This window comes from Pollicipes pollicipes, unplaced genomic scaffold (genome assembly GCF_011947565.3).
Source record: "Pollicipes pollicipes isolate AB1234 unplaced genomic scaffold, Ppol_2.1 Scaffold_6052;HRSCAF=7182_pilon_pilon_pilon, whole genome shotgun sequence".
NCBI classification, from domain to species: domain Eukaryota; kingdom Metazoa; phylum Arthropoda; class Thecostraca; order Pollicipedomorpha; family Pollicipedidae; genus Pollicipes; species Pollicipes pollicipes.
The window spans coordinates 4,205,660-4,218,808 of NW_023596805.1; the positions used below are offsets into that span (position 1 = coordinate 4,205,660).

General features: G+C 52.6%; 1 protein-coding gene across 3 annotated transcripts; it reads right to left on the bottom strand.

Annotated features, from left to right (window-relative positions):
* Nucleotides 1-1,458: 1,458 nt before the first annotated feature.
* LOC119104460 (RNA-binding protein squid) lies at nucleotides 1,459-9,335 on the bottom strand. 3 transcript variants are annotated; one of them, XM_037228170.1, is made up of 9 exons: nucleotides 9,216-9,335; nucleotides 8,837-8,997; nucleotides 5,240-5,280; nucleotides 4,705-4,832; nucleotides 4,335-4,481; nucleotides 3,859-4,078; nucleotides 3,213-3,320; nucleotides 1,959-2,194; nucleotides 1,459-1,635 (listed from the first exon to the last, which is right to left on the bottom strand). In XM_037228170.1, the coding sequence occupies exons 2-8, from the start codon at nucleotides 8,995-8,997 to the stop codon at nucleotides 2,019-2,021; spliced, it is 981 nt and encodes a 326-aa protein (XP_037084065.1). In that variant the 5' UTR covers nucleotides 9,216-9,335; the 3' UTR covers nucleotides 1,459-1,635; nucleotides 1,959-2,018. The 3 variants fall into 3 exon arrangements, with proteins under 3 accessions (XP_037084065.1, XP_037084064.1, XP_037084066.1); XM_037228169.1 differs by having other exon boundaries at nucleotides 8,837-9,029; XM_037228171.1 differs by lacking the exons at nucleotides 1,459-1,635; nucleotides 1,959-2,194 and adding an exon at nucleotides 2,506-2,852 and having other exon boundaries at nucleotides 8,837-9,029.
* Nucleotides 9,336-13,149: the final 3,814 nt, after the last annotated feature.

Sequence of the window (13,149 nt, forward strand, 5' to 3'; positions counted from 1 at the left end):
CTACGTCGTTGAAATAAAACAAATGACGTAGAAACGGCACTAGACTGCGCTACATAATGCGACCAGTGGGAAAAAACGCTTGACAGCCACCCGGAAAAACGCGGGTCTCGCACTAATTGACTGCATCGATCGCAGCTCGGCACGGTTGGACGGAGCGGCCACGAGTGGGACGCGCTGTTCGCTAATCTTGACCCTCGTTTCTATCCTGATACATACCAAAGCAGACCCCATGTACCCTGCGCACGTCCCCGCCCCCATGCGATCACCCGCCTGGGGATTCCCTAGCCCGTTGGGGGGGCGCGTACTTGGCAGTTTAATGTTACGTGGACTGAACCTCTCGCTGAACTGCTGTCGTGCTCGTCCGCTACTCTCATAAGCTAATTTGATCCTTCCGCACACAGTATTCAGAATCAGTCGCGCCATGCAACACCCCGCTGATTGGGCTGGGCGTTGGGAAGTCAAGAGGCAATTAAAAGCAGTTTAAAGAATCTTTATTTCACTTTGCCGCCATCGCCCGGCCTCATACGCATCGCCTATTTCTCAGGCCGCAACGTGGCTGTTCTCGGCAGACCGATCTGGATATCATGTAAATTGAGTGATCTCGCCTCGACATTGTGATACATTATATAATAATATCGCCGATAGGGTATCGCGCGGCAGCTCGGCAAAGACCGCGTAGAACAGAGCACTGAAACTCCCGCCATCAAAACCCACGCTGCTGTTCCCACTTACCGTGGCCTGGCGTTCAACCCATGTAGTTCATGTTACCAGGCTGCCGCTACCCTAATATCTCCTCAACCCGTTTTTTAAAGTGCGATTGGAAACGGTAGTGGCCGTTGGACGTTAAGGGGTAGGGCATCGTTGGTCTGTTAATCGCAACAATGCTCCCCAGTCTTCGGAAAGAAAATTGTTTCTGCTCGTCTCACCGCCCACGGAACGCAGAAACGCCGCAACACCTCACCAGCGTGCTTACCAGGACACCACCGCAAACCGTTCAGAATATCGTCCCAATTACTCAAGTACTAATGATTTATATGTGGGGTCAGAGAGACGATCGTGGGCGAGCGGGACGCGCGCCAAGCACACTTCAGGAACCGATGATCCTCAACGCAACCAACTGGCAGCACATTTGACTGAAAATGACCATGTAGCTTGAGCATAGTTAAGGAGATAGTAGTGAGGGAGCTATATGTTGCATACGCACAGCGGCCTCGGCGCTCTTACGGTCATTGGTGTATAGCGGCTTCGGCGCCCTTACGGCCACTGGTGTATGGCGGCTTCGGCGCTCTTACGGTCATTGGTGTTATCTTCGTCCTTTTTACATAGTCTTGATGGTCTATGATTCTACCAAAGCCCGGCAACGTGCGATTTCCGCCCTCGCGTCATTTGTTTCATGTTCTAACCGCCTCTTCTCTACCCATTTTAGCAGCCTGTCACACCATCCCGAAAACGCTGCTCGGTACACAAGACCCGTGTATTCGGGCGCAAGTTCAAGACACAGACAACTCTCACACGCGGAGACCGGCGAGCGCGGAGACCGGTGAGCGCGGAGACCGGCGAGCGCGGAGCCCAGCACGCGCAGCGCGCGGAATGGACGGCCCTGCCATAGGCGAGCCAGCGGATGGTGCAGTGAACCTGCCGGACGTGTGGGGTGTCAGAGACGATGGTGGGCGACGAACAGGACGCGCGCCGAGATCACTTCAGGAGTCGATGGTCGTCAACGCGATCAGTAGCAGAACTGACTGTGAAAATCATCATGCAGCATGAGCCTAGTTGAGGAGATAGTAGTGGGGGAGTTACAGTAGTCTGGGAGCAACACCAGGACATCACGCACCACCATTGGGCGACTCAGGGAGAAAAAAAACAGCACATCATGCATCACCATTCGGTGACGCATCACTTCCGGGACGAAGCTCGGTCGCTCTGTCCGTTACCTCGCAAGCCAGCCTGTGCCTCACCTTGATGAGATGTGTGGTCGCGGTTGAGGACACAGCTACGGGGGAAGGGGGCCAGCCGCGCTAATACGGCTGGTGGCGCGAGCTGCCGCCCCGGCCGCCGCCACCGCCGCGCTGCTTGCCGCCGCTGTAGCCCTGACCGCCGTCGTAGCCGCCGCCATAGCCGCTGCCGTAGCCGCTGTCGTACCCGCCGTAGCCCCCGTACCCACCGTATCCGCCGTAGTAGTCGCCGCCGTATCCTGAAGCGGACGTTGCCGTCAGATAACGCGGAAGACGCCAGGATCACACGATAGTTAAGCTCAGCGTTTGCGTTCATTTCAAATATTAGAACCCCCACCCCTCCCACAGAACTCACACAGACACGAAAAAGGGGCCGCCCGCGCACTTACCCTGACTCAGTGCATCGCGAGGCACCCCATGCGACAGTCTACAGCTGTAAAACGTCACTGCATAGGGGTGCTGATGGACGGCCAGCCCCATAGGTGGTCGCAATTCCGCTCGCCAGGCGCCCAACACGTTCAGGCCTCGTCCAGGTGCCGACACCACCGTGTCACCATTCGGCGATTTATTGGTGGGCCAAGACCGCACTAGGAGCCGCGGGTCCGCACATAGAAAATAAACCCACGCGCGTCCGCCTACGTCACAGCAAAAGCTTCGCAAAACAAGGAAGAACACCAACGAATGCCGCGTCGGGAGCACCCGCTCGCCCGCCGCCACGGGCCTTTGTACCAGCGTGATCCACCGTCTGCTCCCTCTCTCGCACGCACGCGCGCACACTCCAGACACACGCGCACGCACGCAGTCCTCCCCGCCGCGCCCGCACGCGTCACTGTCGCCACGAGCTGTAGGCGTCGGCGTACGGTCGGCTGTGCTCGCGTCCGCCGCCGTACTGCGCCGCTGCCGAACAGAGACACAGCGCTAGAGGCAGGCCGGCGGCGCGCGCGCGCGCGAGATTTTGGCGCGACGAGCACGGCCGCACGGCGCTGTTTCTCGGCGCGCCCCGTACGGTCGCTGACGCTTGGCCGCCGGACGGGCTGGCGTTTTGACCCGCGACGGACGCGCGTGACGTTCGACTCCGAGCCGCACGAGAGCGTGCGCATTCACCCCGCGCTTCGATCGATCAGGTTCTACGGCATTTTCCTGGACGACGTGCCCGAAGAGAAAAACGAAGACGCGGAGATCGGCCCCAAAGCACGCAAGCGCGGCCCAGCTGAAAGGACTTCCGCACGCCCGCAGGCGCACACAACGGCCACTCACCTCCGTAGTTATCGTATCCGCCGCCACCGTAGCCGCCGTAGCCGCCGCCGTAGCCCCCGTAGCCACCGCCCCAGCCGCCGCCCCAGCCACCGCGACCGCCGCGGCCTCCTGCCGGAACACCGGGGTCAGGTCAGGTCAGGTCGGGTCGGGTCAGGACTGGTCATGGCAGTCACTTATAATCGACGTCTTCGGAGAAGCCCGATCGCTACAAACACGAACAACGGTCTTGCCGATTGCTTTGATGCACCTCATCTCACAGCCACGCATACACGCATTCGCGCTCCGAAACAGGATGCACAGCATTCCCTTGCTCAGCACATATAGCGGCGGTGGAGGGGAGGAACTTCCCTCCTTGCGGAGTGTCAGCACATTCCTGCTCTCACCTGCTGGCCAACCTTATGCCATGAAGAGCCAAGACGGCGCCAAGGCGGGCTCTTTAGCAAGTGAACTTACGGACATCGCAAACCATCGCCGGCCACAAAGCCGGCACCCCGAGCCCATTGCGCGACGCAAACTTACGCAGCGCGCACCGGCGCCCTCACCGGAGACAGAACCGTCCTCGCACTCGTCGCTGCCGCGCCGTGCCCGGTCTGCCTCGTGAGTCTTACGTGTCGACACGCCCCGGCGACGCGGCCCCGGTCATCACCTCTCATCATACCCCGTCCGCCGCGCGGCGCGCCGCGCATGCCGCCGCGGCCACCGTCCGGCTTCGGGGTCGCCTTCTTGACGTCCACCTCAATGTCCTTGATCTTGGTCTTTCCGACGCGGATCAGGTCCTGCACGACCTGCTCCTGCTCAAAGGTGATGAAGCAGAAGCCCTTGCGCTGGTTCTTGATCTTATCCATGGGCATCTCGACCTCCACCACCTGCGGCGGAATGAGTGGGCGGTGAGATCCCGAGCGGCACTACAGAGTTCGCTGCTGTGGTGTTTTAAGCAGAATTCAACTATTTCCTTCTCCACGACGTTCTGGAATCATGAAAGAGCGGCACTTGGCCCCGACAAAATCATCATTTCAACACGCAACAGCTGACCACGACAAAACCCGGAGGAAACACATTTCCAAGCCCAAAGCACCACCTGCCCTCATATCATCACCACAGCTACCACAGCCAGCTTCCTACCGTGCCCATGGCGCTGAAGTGGTTCTTGATGTCGTCATCGGACATCTCGGGCTTGAGACCTCCGACGAAGATCTTGCCGTGACGCGCCTTGGCCTTCTTTGGGTCCACCTTCTTGCCGTTGATGATGTGCTCAGCCTTGTTCAGTACCTGGTGGGGATCACAGATCCAGTCAGCCTTGCACACGCATAGCCCGCTTGGGATGGGGGTCCGGAGCGGGATGCCTCGCACATTCGGCAATTCAGCAGACCCTGCCACACGACTGGCGGCGGCACCAGCCCCGGCCAGCAGGATGCGTCCAGTCTCCAAATCGCCACCCACGGAACGGCACGGCCACGGACGGCGCTTCGAGTCGGCCGGTCGGCCAGCCCACCTTCTCGATGGTTTCGGTGGAGGAGAAGACGAGGAATGCGAAGCCCCGTGACCGGCCAGTGTTGGGATCTGTCTTCACGTTCACGGACTCGATCTCGCCGAACGCGCCGAAGTACTCGCGCAGCTCCTCTGTGGAGGGGCGGAGTCACGCCGTAAGGAGGCGATCTCCGACACCGTCAAAGGTGACAAGGCAGAGGCTGTAGCCAGTGCAAAGTGGTTGGGTGGCAACACACCATCAGGATGTCATTTAACCACAGATTTAATGATGGAAGTCTATCACAAAGCCTGCCAATTGCACACTTCTCAGAGATAGGAGCATCACAATGTTGAAATTGTGCCCTTGAGTGCCAGGGTGGATAGCTGGTCTGCAGAAAATAACAATCAAAAGCACTCATGATTGACCAGGAAAACAGCACTTTATCAGCAAGTATCTTCAGGGGAATCCCTCAGAAAATTTCACTGTGAACAGCACAAGCACAGAGACTAGAGAGCAGAAATCTATGACACCATGCAATTCTCATTAAATCATCACTCACTTTCTGAGCTCTCCCAGCTGAGGCCACCGACGAAGAGTTTCCTGGAACAGAGGCAAAGGGGCCGGTCACCACGCGCCCCCGCCCAGCTAAGCCCACGGCGCCGGCCCCGCCAGCGGCCGGGCGCGGGCACACAGACAGAAGAGAGAAAGGTCGGGCATACTTTACCATGGAGAGTTCGTTAGCGGCCCAGAGCTGCTACGTTATGCAGCCAGCGCGGCAGCACCCAGACTGCTCTGAGCCGCGCACGGGCCTCGGGCGCTTGCAAACGGACCGGCCCGGGCCCGAGGCAAGGCAACTGGAGGCATGATGAGGCTGCCAACTGTCACTGCAAAGACGCGGGGGCCCGGCGCCGGTCGGCCGGCGCTGCGGGGTTACGTTAGGGACGGGCCACCCGGCCGGGCATAAATACCGTAGGTGCGGCCCCGGCGAGCCAGGTCACGGGGCGCCCGCAGCTCGCCTGCCGAAGGAGGGTGATGGTCAGTGCGCGCGCCGCCGGCCAAGGCCCGGCCCCAGCGGCGGTTACCTGGACCTGAGCTCTGCCCGCAGCCAGCGAGGAGAGGCCGGCAATGTTTACGAGCTGACGTTCCGGCCGAGAGGCGACGTTGACTATTAAGCTGACAGCTCGAGGAGGACCACTGCAGAGAGAGAGTGATGGGAACTGCTCTTACTTGATCCGCAGCATAGAAAAGTCCCGTCAGCAACGTGAGATCTGTTCTGGAATGGCAAATGCAATGCAAGTATGGAGCAAGAGAGCACATCCCGAAATCAACACCACAACGCGGTTCCAAGCAATTCAACCAGAAATACAGTGAAACAGTGGCACAATCCATGTCATGCAACCCAGATGTGTATGGCATATCCAGCTAAAAGATCAATGACCCAAATGATGGACACAACTTCCTGAAGTTTATTCTGTCTTGAAATGCTGTAGCTGCAACTGGAGGGCAATCTGAAATGCACCAAGCCCACAAAGCAAAAAAGCACCAATACTCAGCTTCAATTGCAAATCAATACAAAAGACAACATCAAAGTGGAAGGCAGTGCTGTGAAACTGGAACTGGACTGGAAACAGACTGAGATTATTAACAGAAGTATGATTATATGCTGCACAAACTCTGAGGTAAGAGCCAATGCACCAACCAAAAGAGGGGGGCAAACATTATCACAACAGCTTTCAGCCTTCTGGCCACACAGCTCCTGAGGGAGCAGCCCTGGTACAGCCTGGCAGCCTGACAGAGAACCAGGCCCACCATCAAAAAGGACATGTCAAATTCCTGGTGATCATGACAGAACATTTGAGTCCTTTTCAGGCCCCCGGACTGATGAACTCTGCCCCCGCCCCTGCATGACTGAAAGTTGCTGGAAGTGTTCTGGCATCAAACACACAAAATTGAATTTAATGTCAGTTATTATGAAAGTTGATAGGCCAGGTCCCACCTGTCTTTGGTTATCATGTTTACACTTAGCACCATACATAGCTGTGTGCAGTAAATGCATGTTAGCAAAGTGTGCTGGATTCACTGCATGTCCTCCAATCCTGTGGCCCATGTGTTTAACACAACCACCACCCACCTTCACACCCACAGTCTGCAAAGTGTGCCATGCCAGAATACAAATTGGGTCTTAACCTTTCTTAGAACAGTACATCTGTACTTAAAAGACATGCCAGCCCTGGCCAGCACACCCATGACACATAATGCAAGACTGAGCAAGCAGTACTTCAGGCCAGCTGCAACAAAACAACTTTTGATGAAAGATAATTTTAAATTGCTACCTTAGATAACATATTCCAGTCCCTCTCACACACACACAATTAGAGCACAGTGAAAGATAATTTATTGAAAGAAGCAATCACGCAAAAACAAAGGAAAATACAAAAGGAAAAATAAATTTCCTTTCATGGCTTTATCATCACACTTCATTTACATCATTTAATTTGACTGCCATCATTTAATTTACATATCAGGCCTGACCAGCACATACATTACATTTAGAACAAGACTGACCTTGGATACTAAAGGTCAACTGCCATGAAAAAATTAACCATGAAGGCCAATTCGATATTGCTTCCTTTGAAATAATATCCCATTCTCTGCTTGAACACACAACTGGAACATAATGCAAGATAGAAGTTTAATGAAAGAAATTATTTAACAAAAATTACAATTAAAAAGGGAAAAATGTGCTCCCTTTCATGACTCAATCATTGCAACTCATCTATATCTTAAATGGCAGGAAGCAAACAAGCATAACAAAACCCCCAAAATATTATGGGAAATAGACTAGGATGGGCCAATCCAGAAGTTCATTCAAACACAAAGGAGAAAGGATTTTTGCACAGCTCAATCAACATGCAACACAATTAGCAGTTTTTTCATCTTGGGGGCCCAAACTGGGAACCAATGGCAGACCAATGAACAAGACATTTGAGGCACACCAAACCAAGCCCAAAATGGTGCAGCCAACTTACCACTTGAAGCAGGGATAGGAGCCCCCCAAATTATATTGATCATCTGACTTCCACTTATTATCACTGATCCTCTGCACAAGACAGGCCTATCATAATGAATGTATTTCCAATTCAGTATTTAGTACCACACTGCACCATTACCAAATTTGCAGCATTCAAAATGCCCCTTTCATTTTGAGACATTCAAAATCATTAAAGACTGATGATAGATGGGATTAGCAGCCTAAAATATATGGATAGACTTGTGGCCTTGGAATTGTATTTACTAAAATGCCATAGACTTATGAGGGGATCTTACAGAGGTAAACAAGAATATGAATGAAGTAGACAAGGCAGATATACATAAAGCACTGGAAATTAACTTGGGATATAAGATAAAAAGTAGCCAGATTTCTTTACTCAAAGGCAGCCAAACTATGAAAAGGCATATGTCATGAAATTAATAGGTAGTGTCTGATTGGAACATGTGGACAAAACTGCAGGATAGAGCTTTCTACGAGCATCTGACATTCATTGGAATATTACATCAGCCTACAAATTTCTTAACCGCTAAATTTTTGCAAGTCAGGTGGTAAGATCATTTGAGGCATGTGTATGAAAAATGGCATGGATCCTCCTTGATCCTGCTTGAAATGTATATTCTGGCCAGCACCTAGCTGGCCAGAATGGTCAAAGCCTTAGCTGGTCAACCCCACACCAGCACTTATGAAACTTTGCATTGGCAATGATCAATCATGAGTGAAACCCACACAGAAATCTCCTTTAAAATGAGCACAACCATGTCAATTATCTCCCAAACTGTATTCAGTGCAATACCCTGGGAACACAGAACAATGAGCAAGAGCATATGACTTACAGATGACTCAAACAGTATCAGTATGCCTTCCTGCCATACCCATGGATACACCAGATGTAAGGGGCAGAACATTCTAAGAAATCATTTGAGAATTACTGACTGGACCTGCAATAACTGCCACTGCCATACAGAGCTTTGTCTTGCATGCCAGCAATTAACCTCTCCAGAAGCACATCAAACATATCCTTTGATAGGCAAAAACCATCTGAATGACACACTTTGCAGACTGGCATTTCCCAATAAGTGTGCGACGGTAGCACACATAACTGACCTCTCGTCATCTCTGCCCGGAGCCTCCGCCGCGCCACTGTCCTTGCCGGCACCGTCTCCACCTCCGTTGGCATTCTTCGAACTTCCATTCTCCTGTGGAAGAGCTTCGCCAGAGTTGAAGCCTTCGTTGCCAGTGTAGTCCGATGTGAAGTCTTCGCTCATCTGCACATCATTCCCAGTGTCAGCCATGACTTCTGTGAAGAGCGCACTCCCAAAGATGGCGCCGACCGGAAACAGAACGGTCCTGACGCGCAAAATCGATAGGACGCATTCTGGGTAGTAGTTCACAATACGTCCACCAGGCGGACTGCAGAAGCGCCGTAGCAAAACGGGACCATAACAACGCACTCAAGCACCACGACTGGTACAAATCAACTCACCTTTCGCACTCTTCTGTGTTCCAAGTCAAGAAGATAAAAGTTCACCAGTTAATAGCCTGAAACTGCCCACAACCCAGGTGCGGCCCCAACCCTGCCAAGTTTTGGACGCGAGAGGCCGGCGCCGTGATACACCGTTGCCAAGTTATTTTACAAAATATATGTCTTGGTATGCCAAATGCTGACTAATCAAACAGCAATTGCTTGCGTGGACAGTTTTTACCAAAGCGTATGTGTGTTTTAATATTTCAGCCTTTTCATAAAAGTAAACCAAATGAATTAGCATCACCCTTACCAAGCGCTTCACTAGGGGAACAAAGAAAAAAGGTGCTGCTATATTCCAAGCTCTCGCCTCTAAGCAATTATGCAAACATGCGTTTCTTCCAGACCAATCAGACAAGCTCTTCCCCAGCAGAGAGGCGTGCGTCCCCTCCCCCCCCCCCCTCGGTAGCATCTCCCAGGACTTTCCATCTTTCGGCGGGAAGCACCACGGTCCGTCTATACCCACGGCAACTCGCAAAGCCAAAACACCGGGCATCGTCGCCACGAGCGGAACATCGATCGCGGCGCACGATCGCCTACGCCGTAAGCTCCCTCCGCCCCCTACGCAGACGCCACCCATGGCTCCCACAGACGCCAATCGTGAGAAACTGGAACAGTACCTCAAAGATACCTCCAGGGCGAGTACTTTCAAAGCGTGCCCCCACCTTTCCCTAAACACCATACCAGGGCCACCGTCGGAGCTGATGCTAGACCCTGGCGCGACTACCGTCGCGCAGCATACACCCATACCAGTGCCCCTGCATTGGCATGCAGAGGGAAATGCCGTACTCGATCGTGGCGTCCAGCTAAGGGTACCTGTGGGTACAGGTACACAGGGTACCTGAGAGGACGTCGTCGGGGTACAGGGTACCCCGACGACACCGGCACCACTACCTCGACCGAGGATGCCGCATTCGCCGCAGTCGAACGCCTGGTCACCAACACCGACGACGGTCTTGTACCGTCGGTAACGACGATCGATTTGTCAAAGGTGCTCCATAGCGTTGACCACCATGTCTTCTTGACCAAGCTGTCTTGGTATGGCGTTACGTTGGGTTCATGGTACAAGCGGTTCATGGATCCTCTTGGATTCTCTAAGGTAGTAACAGGGGGCGTAGCTTCATAGCATGAGTTGGGAGTGTGTGGGGGGGGGGGGGGGCGAAGAGTGAAAAATGACCCAGCCTACCCCTAAAATATGCCAAAAGAGGTTTCCTCGAAGATTGGGCCCACTTCCCACAACGTGGGGACGGGAATCCAAGTTGGAACCCCCTAACCGGATAGGAAACAACACGTCTGGTAGCCACTCACCTTCTTGACAATGGCCATCGCTTCTAAGCAAACTCAGGGAAGCGGCAGATGGCACGGATCAGTCGCGTCCACAGTGTGCGATATGCTGACCGCTGGGATCGAGGTCTTTCCACGTCAGCGGGACGATTCCGAATCCAGCTGACACAACACACAGGGCTGATTGTGGATTGAGCAACTCGGCGTCACACTCAGCCGCAGTTCCATTACAGCTCTTGGAAATATGTGGTGTGATATCTGGTAGATTATCATGGAGTCCATTCCGGCAATGATAGCTAATTAGATCGCATGTTATTCCGCCCATGAATACTAAATCTTTGTTACAATGTCGCATATATCTCAGTTACAGCTCACATTTCAGACTGCAGTTGGATGCGCAAGCAAATAAATTAGTTTGCCCTTCGATATAGCCCCATAAAGCTATGAATGTCTCCCATAAAACTTATATTTATGTCACAAACCCATAACCATGCACCCTATGCTTGTATCGGCATTCAATCACTGACAACTTTTTTGTCACTTAACTAGGACTCCGACCCAAAACAATTTCAAAGGAATCGATACCACTCTGCCTGAACGCAATCAGGGTAGACTCCGAATCCAACCAGATTCCAGCAAAAGTGTACGCCGCACAGGAATGCATTCATGCATGAGACGTCACGTCAGGGGGAGGGGAGGGGAATTTGCTTCAATGCTGTTTCACAAAGACACCAAGCCCACCCAAAGACAAATGCTGGGGTACCGTTTGCGTTGCTGCCAGGAGTGAATAGTTTTACCCGCTGGTCACGCCCAATACTGTGTGGGGTTTTACCCGCTGGTCACGCTCGATATTGTGTGGGGTTTTACACGCTGGTCACGCTCGATATTGTGTGGGGTTTTACCCGCTGGTCACGCCCGATATTGTGTGGGGTTTTACCCGCTGGTCACGCTCGATATTGTGTGGGGTTTACCGCTGGTCACGCTCGATATTGTGTGGGTTTTATCCGCTGGTCACGCTCGATATTGTGTGGGGTTTTACCCGCTGGTCACGCCCGATACTGTGTGGGGTTTTACCCGCTGGTCACGCTCGATATTGTGTGGGGTTTTACCGCTGGTCACGCTCGATATTGTGTGGGGTTTTACACGCTGGTCACGCTCGATATTGTGTGGGGGTTTACACGCTGGTCACGCTCGATATTGTGTGGGGTTTTATCCGCTGGTCACGCTCGATATTGTGTGGGGTTTTACCCGCTGGTCACGCCCGATACTGTGTGGGGTTTTACCCGCTGGTCACGCCCGATACTGTGTGGGGTTTTACCCGCTGGTCACGCCCCATATTGTGCGGGGTTTTACCCGCTGGTCACGCTCGATACTGTGTGGAGTTTTATCCGCTGGTCACGCCCGATACTGTGTGGGGTTTTACCCGCTGGTCACGCTCGATGTCATGTGGGCGTCTCTCTGTGTTGTAGCCCCCGCTTCCATAATCGTATTCGAGCGGCATCACAAACACGCCTTCCTGCCTTACCCAATTTTTACCTGCGTGCAAATAAAATTCGACGATTGAGAAAACAGTGCGCGTGTGCGTGAAATCACCCTTATAAGCATTTAGAAACTAGCCGATCCCGTTCAGGCGGCCGCGGGGGGGGAGGGGCGGCAGTGCGTGCCAAAACCTTTCTAAAAATATGATTGACCGCTCTACCAGCTGATATCCTTAATGTCTGCTCAGATATGACGGTTGCTGGCAACAACGCAAGCCTAATCCTGCAGCTAACGGCACTAAACCGCTGGAGCAGTGGTACTGATGAACTAGAAGCTTCAGCGAAATGTTCGGGCGGACGCGTCAGGACAGATTGAATAGGCATTTATTATAAATATTTGTACATTAAAGTAGTAATTACACACACACACACACACACACACACACACATATATATATATATATATATATATATATATATATATATATATATATATATATATATATAATATAAATATGTGTATCTCTCTCTCTCTCTAATATACACTTGCCACAAATATTTATTATAAATATATATTTATCAATAGGATTTTTGTCCTGGTCAGTGGCGTCGCTGTCCACATGACATTCCGGATCGTTGTTCCTCCGCCGCAACCACCTGTGGGCCAGTCCCGATGCGGACCGGTGGACTTCTAGCGCGCAGCCATATGCTACAGCTTGGAAGGTATCCTACAGCTACGCTGTCCGAACCCACAATGTCGCGATTCGTGGGCGGAAACTTCGACCACTTAACTGCCACGGAAAACGCCTTCACTTCCCATAGCGTAGCGATGCTTGTGGAAACCACACCCCTGCGTGTGGACACGGCAGCCACATGACGTCATCGACATCTCCCTCGGAGTTGATGACGCAGCGAACAGTGAAGCACATTTCAAATTCTGCTTCACATTGCTATGCAAAACTGAAAATAACACGTGTAGAGCGGAAAAAGCCGCGATGGGGCCTTGTGCGCAATTTCTTGCGCATATTTTATCAACACTTCTTGCAGCTAAACAACGGACATGAAGAGCCCAATGAAATCATTGCACACATGTATTTCAGTAAATACATCAACAGCCAACACCACTCACGGCG

Bases quoted from the DNA above. Each gene is read 5' to 3' on its own strand.
- LOC119104460 (XM_037228169.1), bottom strand. From the start codon at position 9,024: ATGGCTGACACTGGGAATGATGTGCAGATGAGCGAAGACTTCACATCG. The intron at 5,281-8,836 runs GTCAGTTATGTG...CCTCTGTTCCAG, and splicing joins CCGGGCAGAGATGACGAGAG to GAAACTCTTCGTCGGTGGCC. The intron at 4,482-4,704 runs GTGGGCTGGCCG...GATCCCCACCAG, and splicing joins CCACCGAAACCATCGAGAAG to GTACTGAACAAGGCTGAGCA.